Source organism: Heterodontus francisci, chromosome 2, assembly GCF_036365525.1.
Source record: "Heterodontus francisci isolate sHetFra1 chromosome 2, sHetFra1.hap1, whole genome shotgun sequence".
Classification (NCBI taxonomy): domain Eukaryota; kingdom Metazoa; phylum Chordata; class Chondrichthyes; order Heterodontiformes; family Heterodontidae; genus Heterodontus; species Heterodontus francisci.
The window spans coordinates 184444263-184456791 of NC_090372.1; the positions used below are offsets into that span (position 1 = coordinate 184444263).

The 12529-nt window shown below is 39.7% G+C and overlaps 1 protein-coding gene across 4 annotated transcripts in view; it reads right to left on the bottom strand.

Annotated features, from left to right (window-relative positions):
- cul2 (cullin 2) overlaps positions 1–12529 on the bottom strand; it is a 93924-nt gene that overhangs the window by 24732 nt on the left and 56663 nt on the right. For all 4 annotated transcript variants that reach the window (XM_068014753.1, XM_068014735.1, XM_068014733.1 and 1 more), the window contains exons 12-16: positions 11240–11299; positions 9875–10003; positions 9481–9567; positions 6280–6435; positions 4365–4442 (exon numbers count right to left, since the gene is read on the bottom strand). In XM_068014753.1, coding sequence (XP_067870854.1) covers positions 4365–4442; positions 6280–6435; positions 9481–9567; positions 9875–10003; positions 11240–11299 — 510 coding nt within the window. The remainder of the gene's footprint in view (positions 1–4364; positions 4443–6279; positions 6436–9480; positions 9568–9874; positions 10004–11239; positions 11300–12529) is intronic.

A 12529-nucleotide genomic window follows, 5' to 3' on the forward strand; every position in this document is an offset into this window, starting at 1 on the left:
AATGAGGTAAATCTATATATGAATTGAGATATTAAAGCTCCCTATTTTCTCCTAGCCCACACACACAGACATCCAAAAACGGGTTAACCAGAAAAAAAAGAGATTTTGGTTTACAGCTGTTTCATAGGAATAAAAAAAAATTAGACTGCCATGATCTGGAAGGAAGTTCTTTTGTTCGACAAGGTGTCCCAAAGTCAAATATTTGGATGCTACTCGAAGTCTTTCCAGGTGAGGTTGATGAACAGTCTGCGTTTTGTAGGCGTTCAAGAATTTCAACTGTAGAAGGCTTCACATAGGTCTTCCATCAGGGGTGCAGCAACAGTTGTCAGTTCTCACATTTGATGCAAAAGTCCTTTTAAAGATGCACAATTTCTGCAAATTCAGGGTTTCTTCAAAAATGCAGGAGGCAACAGTACCACTTCATACAAGCTTTTGCTTTACAAAGAGGTAATACTTCTCTGGTTCTTCTGATCTCCAGGCAGGTCAAAATCAAATTCCAATTGCCTGCTTTAGTCTTAACTTTTAAACAGTTCAAACTGTTAAACAGGGGGTGGCACAGTGGTTAGCACAGCAGCCTCACAGCTCCAGTGACCCGGGTTCGGTTCTGGGTACTGCCTGTGCAGAGTTTGCAAGTTCTCCCCGTGACCACGTGGGTTTCCTCCGGTTTCCTCCCACATGCCAAAGACTTGCGGGTTGATAGGTAAAATTGGCCATTGTAAAAAAAAAATTGCCCCTAGTGTTGGTAGGAGAATTGAGGGAAGGTGGGGATGTGAGAGGGATATGGGATTAATGTAGGATTAGTATAAATAGGTGGTTGATGGTCGACACGGACTCGGTGGGCCAAAGGGCCTGTTTCGGTGCTGTATCTCTCTATGACTCGATGAAATGAAACCAAAAACTTCCAGAAGCAAGTCACATGCCAAGTCATAAATTTTCACTTGCCACACAAAGGATAGCTCTGAGGTTAAACGCCCTGCTGGTTTCCTTGAGGTTACCTGGTTTCCAGTATTTGTTTACTGGTTAAAACCAGGAACCTCTCGTTGACCCTGCCTTCCTTCCAAAAGCATCCATAAATTTCAGCTATCTCTGGATGTCTCAATGTCCACTGAAATCCTTTTCAGTTTTTAAAAATATAGAATCTCAAGTTTTAATACGAAAAATGGAAATCCTCGTAACAATATACAAAAATCATTCCAGGTGGTAGGACAAGTTGATAAGGCTGTTACAAAAGCATAAAGGATCCTTACTTTATAGAGGCATAGAATACAAAACAGAGCAAATTATGTTGAACCTTTTAAATCACTGGTTAGGCCTAGGCTGGAGTACTGTGTCCAATGCTGGGCAGCACACTTTAGGAAGGATGTCAAGGCCTTGGAGAGGGTGCAGAGGAGATTTACGAGAATGGCATGGGGGTTGAGGGACTTCATTTGTGTGGAGAGACTGGAGAAGCCAGGTTTTCTCCTTGGAGCAGAGAAGGTCAAAGGGAAGTTTAATAGAGCTAGTCAACATTATGGAATGTTCTGATGAAGTAAAGAAGAAACTGTTTCCACCGTCTGGAGGGGCAGTAACAAGATGAAGCAGATTAAAACAACTGGCAAAAACATCAGAGTGGAGATGAGAAGAAATTATTTTATGCAGCGAGTTATGATGATCTGGAATTCACTGCCTGAAAGGGTGGCAGAAACAGATAGTAACTTTCAAAAGAAATTTGGATATATACTTGAAAAGGAAACATCTGTAGAGCTATGGGGAAAGTGTAAGGGAGTGAACTAATTGGATAGCTCTTTCAAAGAGCTTGCATAGACACAATGGGTTGAGAGGCTCTCTTCTATGCTGTAGGATTCTATGACTCCAAATGCCCTAAGACACTTCATACGAGGGGGCTGGGGATTTTTAAAAAATTAATTCATGGGATGTGGGCATCGCTGGCCAGGACAGCATTTATTGCCCATCCCTAATTGCCCTTGAGAAGGTGGTGTTGAGCTGCCTTCTTGAACCACTATTGACAACTGAGTGGCTTGCTAGGCCATTTAAGACTCAACCACATTGCTGTGGCCAGACCAGGTAAGGACAGCAGATTTCCTTCCCTAAAGGACATTAGTGAACCAGATGGTTTTTTATGACAATCGACAATGATTTCATGGACATCATTAGACTGGCATTTAATTCCAGATTTATTAATTTAATTCAAATTCCACCTTCTGCCATGGTGAGATTTGAACCCAAGTGTCTAGTGACAATACCACTGCGCCACCGCCTCCCACGAGGAATTCAAAGTGTAAGGGAGCTGACTGAATTGTATTGTATTGAGGAGATTTTTGAAGGTGGGGTGAGATGTGGCAAAGCAGAGAGGTTTAGCAAGAAACCTGCAGTGTGTGGAGTCCTGATAGTTGAAGGTCCTGCCATTGATGATGCACAGTAGGCTGAATTTTCAAGACTGCAGTGTGTAAGCTAAGATATAGCACTGGTCATAAGTTGTGCTGAAGCTATGGAAGATTTTGAAATCATATCTGTTATCCTATATTCCAGACTCCTCCATGATCATGCATGGGTATGTCCTGTTCTATTGGCAGGACAGTCCCATCAGAGTTGGAGGTACACTAATGTACAGTGGCTTTGGGAAGCCTCAACAGCAACTGCAGACCCCATTAAGTCTCAAGTTTATCACCTATCACTCTCTGACATAGCTGGCCATTTCTTCCGCTGTCAGGCTGGGTTTGCATCAGATGAAAAGGGAGAGGGAGTAACAAACTTAATGCCATCTTCACCAAACTGCCTTCTGCAGAAAAGATAACTGTGATAGAAGTGACCACCACACAATTCTTTCAACACAAAGCCTCATCTATACAACAAGAACATCCTCCATTGTGTAATGGCATGAATGTTGTGCTAAGTGGTGCACACCAACAGACTAAGGACACATCTGGAAGCCCAAAATGGATATCTATGAAGTGCTCTGGTCCATGAACAGTGGCAGAATTGCATACCATTATAATATGTCATCTCAGCCTGACATATCCCGCACTCTTCCACCACCATCAACACATGAGACCAAATTTAGCCAAATGGGGATATAAGATGGGCATGCTGGAAGCAGCACAGGCATTTCTTAAAATGAGGCTACCTATATGCTGAACACCAAAAGCAGCAGGCTATAGTTAGTACATCAACAGAACAATGCTCCCAACCAAATGATATCCAGTCAACAGTGGTGCGGAACGCTCAGGGAATTAACATGTATGAACATCCCCATCTTCAACCATGGTGGAGCCAAGCACGAACACAGAAGACAAGGCTAAAATCTTAGCACTTTTGGCTTAAGATGCCTGCTAAGTGAGCAATTCTACTTGACCTCTTCCTGAGACTTGCACAAGAAGTGAATGCCAAAGGAGAGGTAAGAATAGCTACCCTCGACATCAAGGCTGCATGGTGTCAAGGAGTCCTAGAAAAACTGTGGTCAATGCGAAAGCCATCCAGCGACTGAAGTCATTCTGTATGCAAATAAAAATTGTTGCAGTTGTCAGAGGACAAGAACTGCAGCCTGACAACATTGCTGCAGAAGCATCTGCTGACCAACCAGCTTCAGCTGTTTTAATCAGTGACTTCTCCTTCGGCATAAAGATAGGAATGAGGCAGTTCACTTATAATTCCAGTGTTTTGCTCCATTCATAGTAACTCCAATAATAAAGCAGCCCATGCCAGCCTACAGCAGTACTTGGGACAATATCCAGACATGGGCTGACTAATGGCACTATGTAAGTGCCAGGTAATGACAAGCTCCAACCAGAAGCCAACCCATTGCTGACTGTCCCACCATGAGTATCTTGGGGTCACCGGCAACTTAACTGAATAAGCCATATGAACACTATGGCTACAGAAGCAAAGCAGAGGCTAGGCACTCTGAAATGATTGACTCATCTCCTGACCACTTCCCAAAGATTGCATAATCTACAAGGCTCAAGTCAGAAGTGCGATGAGATACTCACCACTTGCCTAGATGACTGCAGCAGTAAAATTGAAGCAACTTGATACCATCCAGGACAGAGCTGTTTGTTTCATCAGCGCCACTGGCATTGGACTCAATATGCATCCCCTCCACCGCTGACACACCATAACTGCAGCATGTGCAATGTCCAGGATGCTCTGCAGCAATTGACCAAATTTACTTTCACAGCATCCCCTCACATGTGACCTATTTAGAACAGGGGCCTTAATGGGGCAAGCCAACCTTGCAGCAAGATATCACAGACTTAAAATTACATGAGCAATCGCACAGGAGAGTCACTAGTATCTGTAAGATGTAAAATTTGCGCCAATTTAATTCCATCCTTAAATTTCAAAGGAAGCACCACCTACTAACCTACCATCTGTACGCTCTTTTCCAGTTCTTGTGGGATGGCAAATGTAGATGAAGATGCTTGAGTCAGAGGCCACGCACCAGCCTAAAATAATTAAAATCATAAAATAAGGGTTCTACATCAAAAACAGCAAGTGAATGCCAAATTTTAGGGTTAATTTTCACAATATTTTTAACTTTTTAAATAAAAAGGTGCTTAAAATCTCATCTATTTTGGGTCAAAATTGAATGAAGGAGCTGTATTGAGTTTACCACATAGATAGGGATCAAGAAGGCCATCCTGATCATCATAAGTCACCCAACCCAAAAGACATGACAGCTCCCATCACAGTACTCAATTATTCAAACGACTCTACTATCCAACCTAGAAGTTTATTTGTGTGTGAATAATAACTTTGTGACACCAGTCCTAAATGTGCTTGTCAACATTTGAAACTTTGCCCCTTGTTCTGCAAAGGTTAATTTTACTTAATTTTTAGTTTTTTAATATATCATTTACTATCCTATATACCTCAGATATCCTCTCAAGTGCCATTTTTCAAGGCTGAAAAACCTAAGCTTTTCCAGGCTTTTCTCATAACTTAGTCCTCTTGGCACTACATCATAACCCTGTGGCTCTTTGGACTACCTTCAGTACATATAACAGAAGGTTTTTATAATATACATTTCCTGAATCAGAGGCCTGCTACCTTTACAATTGTGTGTATAGCAGTAAACTAATTAGCCATAATAAATAAAAACAAAACTTATTTATAGAGCATCTTGAGGTGTAATATCTCAAAATAGCTCAGTCACATGGCCAAACAACAATATGGATGAGGAAGGCTAAACAATTGATTTTCAGATGCAATGCATCTATTTGAAGAAGGTTTATTTTCTAAAGAAAGTGAAATGCAACCAGTATCAATTAATATTAGTGAAGTCAAGATAGGCAATAAGTTAAGAATGCAAAATCACCAGGATCACCCATGACATCTCTCATATCATTATGAAATGATGAATAATACAACAGTTCATTCAATTCATTCAGTCGTCATTCTCTGGTCCTACAGAAAGAGCGGCAATTTTTTTGCTTTTTGTTTATCTTTTACAAAGTATATTATCTGCTAATTATTGACCACACATCTTCTCCAGCCAAGAAACAAATCTAGCTGCTAGTCAATTCCAGTAGCAGAGTAGAGATTTCCATACCACCAATTAGGTAATCAGGATTTGATGTCCCTTTGGGTACCACCCACATGTCATGCTGAAGTCTGTTTGGTCACACAGGGATTCATGTGTATGAATGTACAAATCACAGAGATAAAAAGTCAAGGGCATTATTGCAAGTCTTGGAACAAGTTTGTAAAAAGATGAAAGTGGTTCATTTCAAATTAAATCACTTACTTGCTAGCTCCAGAAGTAAATGCAGTCATACACAACTAAACTGTGCAGACCAGGAAACTTCATAACATAACACTATTTGTACTGAGGCATCAAACTAAAACCAATAATCCTAAAACTACCACTTTACATGCATTTATTAAAGTACCGACCAGGTTACCAAATTAACTTTTCTTTATTCATTTTGAATTACAAACTGCAGTTAACAGAACAGATTTTTCAAAATGCTTTCAAAAGATTGTATGCCATGCCACAAAAATCTTCACCTCAATGGTGCAACTGCAGTAATACCTAATTACTGCACATCTGTCCTCTCCCAAGTTTCTAGTTCCCGCATTGTGAAAACTTCTTGAAACATGCCACGGGAAACCATGTCTCAGATAAACATATGTGGGGATACATTTGAGAGTGTTGCATATGCTTTCTCTATTGAAGAAACATGACCAGCACGGGCTTTACCAGGGGCTGTAGTTTAATCAGAAAATAATAAAGTGAGGGGCTAGAGTGCTTGGTTAGATTTAACCTGTGATCCAACCTACCTGAAGCACATAGATCTGAAAACTGATTCCAAGATCTATTACAGTGTCCTGTTGTCTTAAAAAAGTGGCTGTAAATTTGTTGTTTAGGTCAGCACTGACATTCATATCAGTGTACATCCTGTGAAGCTTGCTGGTGAACTCATATCCACAGGCTTGCTGCAGAGAAACAGTAACTACCTTTATTATAGCACAGAAAAATAGTGTTTTTACCTCAAAGCAGTATGCATTCACAACCAGAATATTTTTCTAAGACTTTTGTGAAGACATTTAAATTCACCTCGATTATTGAAATAATTTAAACATTCAAGATATTACTATATTTAACAATTTTCTTTCACTGGCAATACCTTAAAATAACTAGTTATGTCACTTTTTTGTGAAAGATATCAAACTCTGCAGATAATTTTTTCTGAAGATTAGTGAATTCTTTTTAATAATATCTAAGCTATGAAAACAATTACAAGAAATATTGTACATAAATCTTAACGCAAATTTAGTGCCAACACAAAATACCATAAATACCCAACTTGTTAAATAGACTAAAAGGTATGGTGATATATAAACAGTGGGAAACATTTAAAGAAACAATTCAAAACGTATAACGAAAGTACATTCTCCATTAAAAAACAAAAACGCAGCAAAAAAAATTATCCATCTGCGGCTTACTAAGGAAGTTAAGGGTAGTATTAGATTAGAAGAGGCTTATAATGTTGCAAAGAATAGTAGCAAGCCTGAGGAGTGTTTTAGAAACCAGGAAAGGTTGACAAAACCAAAAAGTTGACAAAAGGGGAAAAAATAGAGAGTAAACCAGCTATGAATATTAAAACCAATTGTAAGAGCTTTTACAAGTATATAAAAATGAGGAGAGTAGCTGAGGTAAACGTTGGTCCCTTAGAGGCAGGGACAGGAGAAATTATCATGGGAAATGAGGAAATGGCAGAGACAGTGAACAAATATTCTGAGTCTCTCTTCACAGCAGCAGACACAAGTTATATACCAGCGATAGAGGGCAACCTAAGGGCTAATATAAGAGTGAGGAAATTAAAGTACTTGATATCAGCAGAGAAAAAGTACTGGAGAAAGTTACTAAAAATCTGACAAATCCCCAGGACCTAATGGCCTACATCCTAGGGTTCTAAGTGATAGCTGTTGAGATAGTGGAGGAGCTGGTTATGATTTTCCAAAATTCCCTTCATTCTAGAATGGTCCCAATGGATTGGAAGTTAGCAAATGTAACACCACTATTCAAGAAAGGAGGGAAAGAGAAGACAGGGAACTACAGGCCAGCTGGCTGACATAAGTCATCAGGAAAGAGCTGCAATCTATTATTAAGGAAGTCTTAACCATGCACTTAGAAAAGCAAATTATGATCAAGTCAACATGGTTTTACGAAAGGGAAATCTTGTTTGACACATTTATCAGAGTTTTTTGAGGATTAATTAGTGGGGTCGATAAAGGGGTACCAGTAGATTTAGTATTCTTGGATTTCCAAAAGGCATTCGCTAAAGTGCCATACAAAAGGTTAATACGCAAGATAAAGGCTCCATACTAGCATGGATGGAGGATTGGTTAACGGACAGGAAGCAAAGGGTAGGGATAAACGGGGCATTTTCAAGTTAGCGGGCTGTAACTAGTGAAGTGCCGCAATGATCAGTGCTGGGGCCGCAGTTATTTACAATCTATGTTAATCATGACAATACTAAGCTTGGTGTGAATTCAGTGAGGTGGACACAGAGGCTGCAAAGAGATATAAACAAATTAAGTGAATGGGCAACAAGGTTGCAGATGGAGTATAATGTGGGGAAGTGTGAGGTTATTCACTTTGGTCATAAGAATAGAAAAGCAGAATTTCTTTTAAAAAGCGTGACACTTGATGTTGATGTTCAGAGGGACTTGGGTGTATTTGTACACGGAACACTGAAAGTTAGCATGCACGTATAGCAAGCAATTAGGAAGGAAAATGGCATGTTGGCCTTTACTGCAAGAGGATTGGCATACAAGAATAAAGAGGTCTTGCTACAGTTGTACAAGACTTTGGTGAGACCAAACCTGGAGCACTGTGCACAGTTTTGGTCTCCATATTTAAGGAATGATACACTTGCATTGGAGGTGGTACTGTGAAGGTTCACTAGATTGGTCCCTGATGAGAGGATTGTCCTATGCTGAAAAGCTGAGTAAACTGGGTCTATATGCTCTGTAGTTTTTAAGAATGAGAGATGATCGCATTGAAACATACAAGATTCTGAAGAGGCTTGACAGAGTGGACACTGAGAGGTTGTTCCCTTGGTTGGGGAATCTAGAACACAGGGGCACCGTCTCAGATTAAGGGGCTGATCACTTAGGACTGAGATGAGGAGAAATTTCTTCACTCAAAGGGTTGTGGATCTTTGGAATTCTCTATCCCAGATGATTGTGCATGCTCCAGCGTTCAATATATTGAAGGCTGAGATAGACAGACTTTTGGTCTCAGGGAATCAAGGGATATGGGGAACGGGTGGGAAAGCCTAGCTGAGGCAGAAGATCAGCCATGATCGTATTGAATGGTGGGGCAGGCTCCACGGGGCATATCGTCCATTCCTGCTCCTGTTTCTTATGTTATCTTAATAGTTTTCTAACAATGTCTGGATTTTTTCAGAATGTCCATTGAGATGCTTAAAGGATATGCTATTCTGAATCATATTCAATTTCATTTTTTTCCCACATTTACTGATTTAAGCTAGTTGTAAATGTCGGTCCGTGCTCTAATTTTTCTGTTAGCCAATTGTTTTTGTTGTATTGTGCCCCAGAATGAATTTCAATGTTAGGACAACAATAATCTTGCTAACATTTAAGGGATTTTCTTTTAAAAGGTGAATTTGTAACTTATTTTTTAAAAATGCAATTTTTAGGGCCTATGGTTAAATTAGTCATATTGTGCAAGAATTCATAATTTGATAAACATGTCAACTCTGCATATGGTAATAGTTATACTTCAGAACTTAATCAAATTCACAGGTTTATCTCACCACTTGGAGAAAGTTATATTTCATTTTAAAAAGTACTGAAGTTTTAGGTTACTAAGTACCTAATTACATGCTTTGTGTGGTTACAGAACTGGGTTTGAAAAGGAGTGAACAATGAAGAGTTGCAACAGCCCATAAAATAGTTTTACAAAATTTAATGAGATATACTTTTATTTATTCTTCAAGACAAGTTACAAACCTTGAGTTTATTGATCATAGCTTCTTCAGAATCCATAGACATAGAAAGACCGTGTATCAACCGCTTCGCTAGCATTCTAGCATAGAACTAAGATTGGAGAAAAAGTAAATAGAAAACGTGGATTCAGAGAAACACCTGAACACAAATGTGAGAAACTGCAAGCCAGGAATTACATTCAATTGCTTTGGACAGCTCATTGTGATCTCATTTAGTGCAGGGAGCACACGACTTCACGGTGAACGACTACTGTTTAATCATTCACATATTAAAGCAAGAGTTTCTGCATATAATTACAATAACTTATCTGTAATCAAAGACGTGCAAGCGAAAGGAATGTCAAATGTTTCAAAATGCTGCCTAGTTCTTCCATAATCAAAGAGAAACTGCTATTTACCTTCTGAAAGACATCCTTATCATCAATATACTTGAAGACTGTGATGAAGCTGGTCAGTTTGTCCTCAACTTCATTTTCAGTCATTCCTTTTGCTGACTTCTTCAATAGATTGTCACAGTACTTAGCTAGCTGTAAGGAAAATTATAATCAGAAACATATTTTTCCAACAGAGATAAAATAATAATCTCTGATTCACAATTTTAAAAAGTATTACATTCTCTGCATTAACTTGCTTCCATCCATACTATTTAGATTTTTGACACAAAGTTCGAGGAAAGAATAATGGTTCATTTTCCATTTCTATGGGTGATGTCAGCCCACTGGTAACTCATCCAAGTGCATATTCATATGTGAGACCAAAGAGTGACTATCAAAAGCATATTTGACAGTGGAAAGAGACGCAACATCACAGTTATCCTCACCATATCCTCATCTCTAAAATAAACAGTAATCAGAAAATGTCTCTAGAAAGTGGTCATGGCAGGAAACCTGTCTAATTATCCTGCCCCCTATGCTGTCTTGACTGAGACAGTATATAAAATGCACTGAGATATCTAGATAGAGTAGATAGGAAGGACCCATTTTCCTTAGCAGAAAGGTCAATAACCGGAAGGCATAGATTTAAAGCAGTTTGTAGAAGGGTTAGAGAAGCTAAGGAGAAACTTTTTCACCTGGAGGGTGGTGGCGGTCTGGAACTCAATGCCTGAAAGGGTGGTCCAGGCAGAAACCCTCATCACATTTAAAAAGTACTTGGATATGCTGTCATGTTGTAACCTATAAGGATATGGATCAAGAGCTGGAAGGTGGGATTAGACTGGTTGCTTTTTCGCCCGGCACAGACACGATGGGCTGAATTGCCTCCTTCTGTGCCATACATTTCTATGATTCTATGAGATTAGCTCACTAAGGATTCAGCATAGTGTCTTCCTTGTATCTATGGCAGTAAAATTGTCCTTTTAAACCATGAGAGCATTGGGGACGCCCAAGGCAAATTCAGGTGTAATTGAAGTTGATCTTGATCTTGGGGCCTGCGGTAAACATGATGTTGTAGCCTACTTTGAGAGAAATGAAAATAGAAAATGATGGGGTTCGAAGAAATAACCCCAGCTGAATTGTTAACCGATCTGCTTTCTCCACAAATGCTGTCTGACATGTTGAGTGTTTCCAGTACTTCCTGTTTTTGTTTCTGATTTCCAGCACCTACAGTGTTTTGCTTTTTGTTTATTTTGACAAGTGTGTGTGCTAGTTAAGTCAGCATTCCTAAATTTGTCAAGACTGGTCCAGAACGTTAGTTCAAGTCCTTCCAGAATTTCAGTGTCAGAAGAGGGCAGAAACACTTTAGTCAGTTATATTTGTCATACTTACCAACTCTGGAGCCTTGCAGGAAGATTTTGGCTCTCTGTAGTTTACTACTGATGTTAGGGCCTACAAGAAAAGAAAGAAATCTCTCAAACAGTATTTTGTTGACAACACTGGAATTCTTCCAATCTTTTTATTTTCAATCGGTTTACAACCACATTGAGTAAGTTTTCAGAAGGAACACTTAGAAGGGGATAAGTGTGCGCTCTACCAAATGCAGGGTGAAGAAAATCAAATGTCTTTGGGGAAAAATGGCACAAAGGGGATGACAGCCTTCTCTTTCATCTTCAAAATGACACTGCTAGATGGTGCACTGGGTTAAGCACCCTGCTCTTTCACCTCAGAGGCCAGAAACCAAATCCAGTTCATTCTAACAGGGAAAAAGTCTACTGCCACACTGCCGTTTGGAAGAGTGCTGCACGGACTTAGTTTGGGCAGTCTTGACATAGTTCCTGGTGGGTGCAAGCTCACAACACAAACTGCTATTAATATGATGCTAAGTGACACAGAATGTGCCATCTTACTCTGAGGCCATAAGTATAATAGTGAAAAAGATTCACACTGGTGCAGTAGTAAGTGCTCTTTGGAGGTTTGGATTGAAAGCGCATGACATTGCAAAATTGAGTAGAGAGAACTTGCCCTTCAATGGATTGCACATGTTGTAAACCCTACTGAAAACAAAGAAATTCACAAAGCTGAACAATTGGATCACTGGTGTACAACGTACAGCTAGTGGGCTGGCTGTGATCTAACAAATACTCGAGTAGTGTATCAGACACAGCCACAAATTGCCCCAATGGCTTGAACAGCCTTGAAAAGTACAGCTGATGAATGCTGCAGCAGCAGTGAGGTTCAAAGTTAGAACTGGTGCGAAGGGGAGCAAACCAGAAGTGCAGCATTTTGGTCTTCTAATGTCATATGCCAGAAACTCAAGCATGACTCCCCTAGCAGAATGTTCCCAATTTCCCAACACACGGCTCTATCTTGCAGGAATCTTACAGGATAGATTGGTCCTTATCTTGAAATACTTCTCAGGTTGAACTGGTACACAAGGGGCATGGACACGATATTTTCTAATAGAGAACAGAGCTAGCAGCATTGATTTTTGTACCTCTCAACAGCTCGTTCCTTTATTTCTTCCTCCCTACTTGTGTCATGGATCATTTACCTGGCCAAGGTGAACAAATGTCCAGCTCCCTGGATTCTACCAATAACAATCCATATCCACCTTCTAATTGGTATACAAAAAAACATGAGATTTTGTGCTACATGTTCTTCTCCTTGCAAGGCAGACAG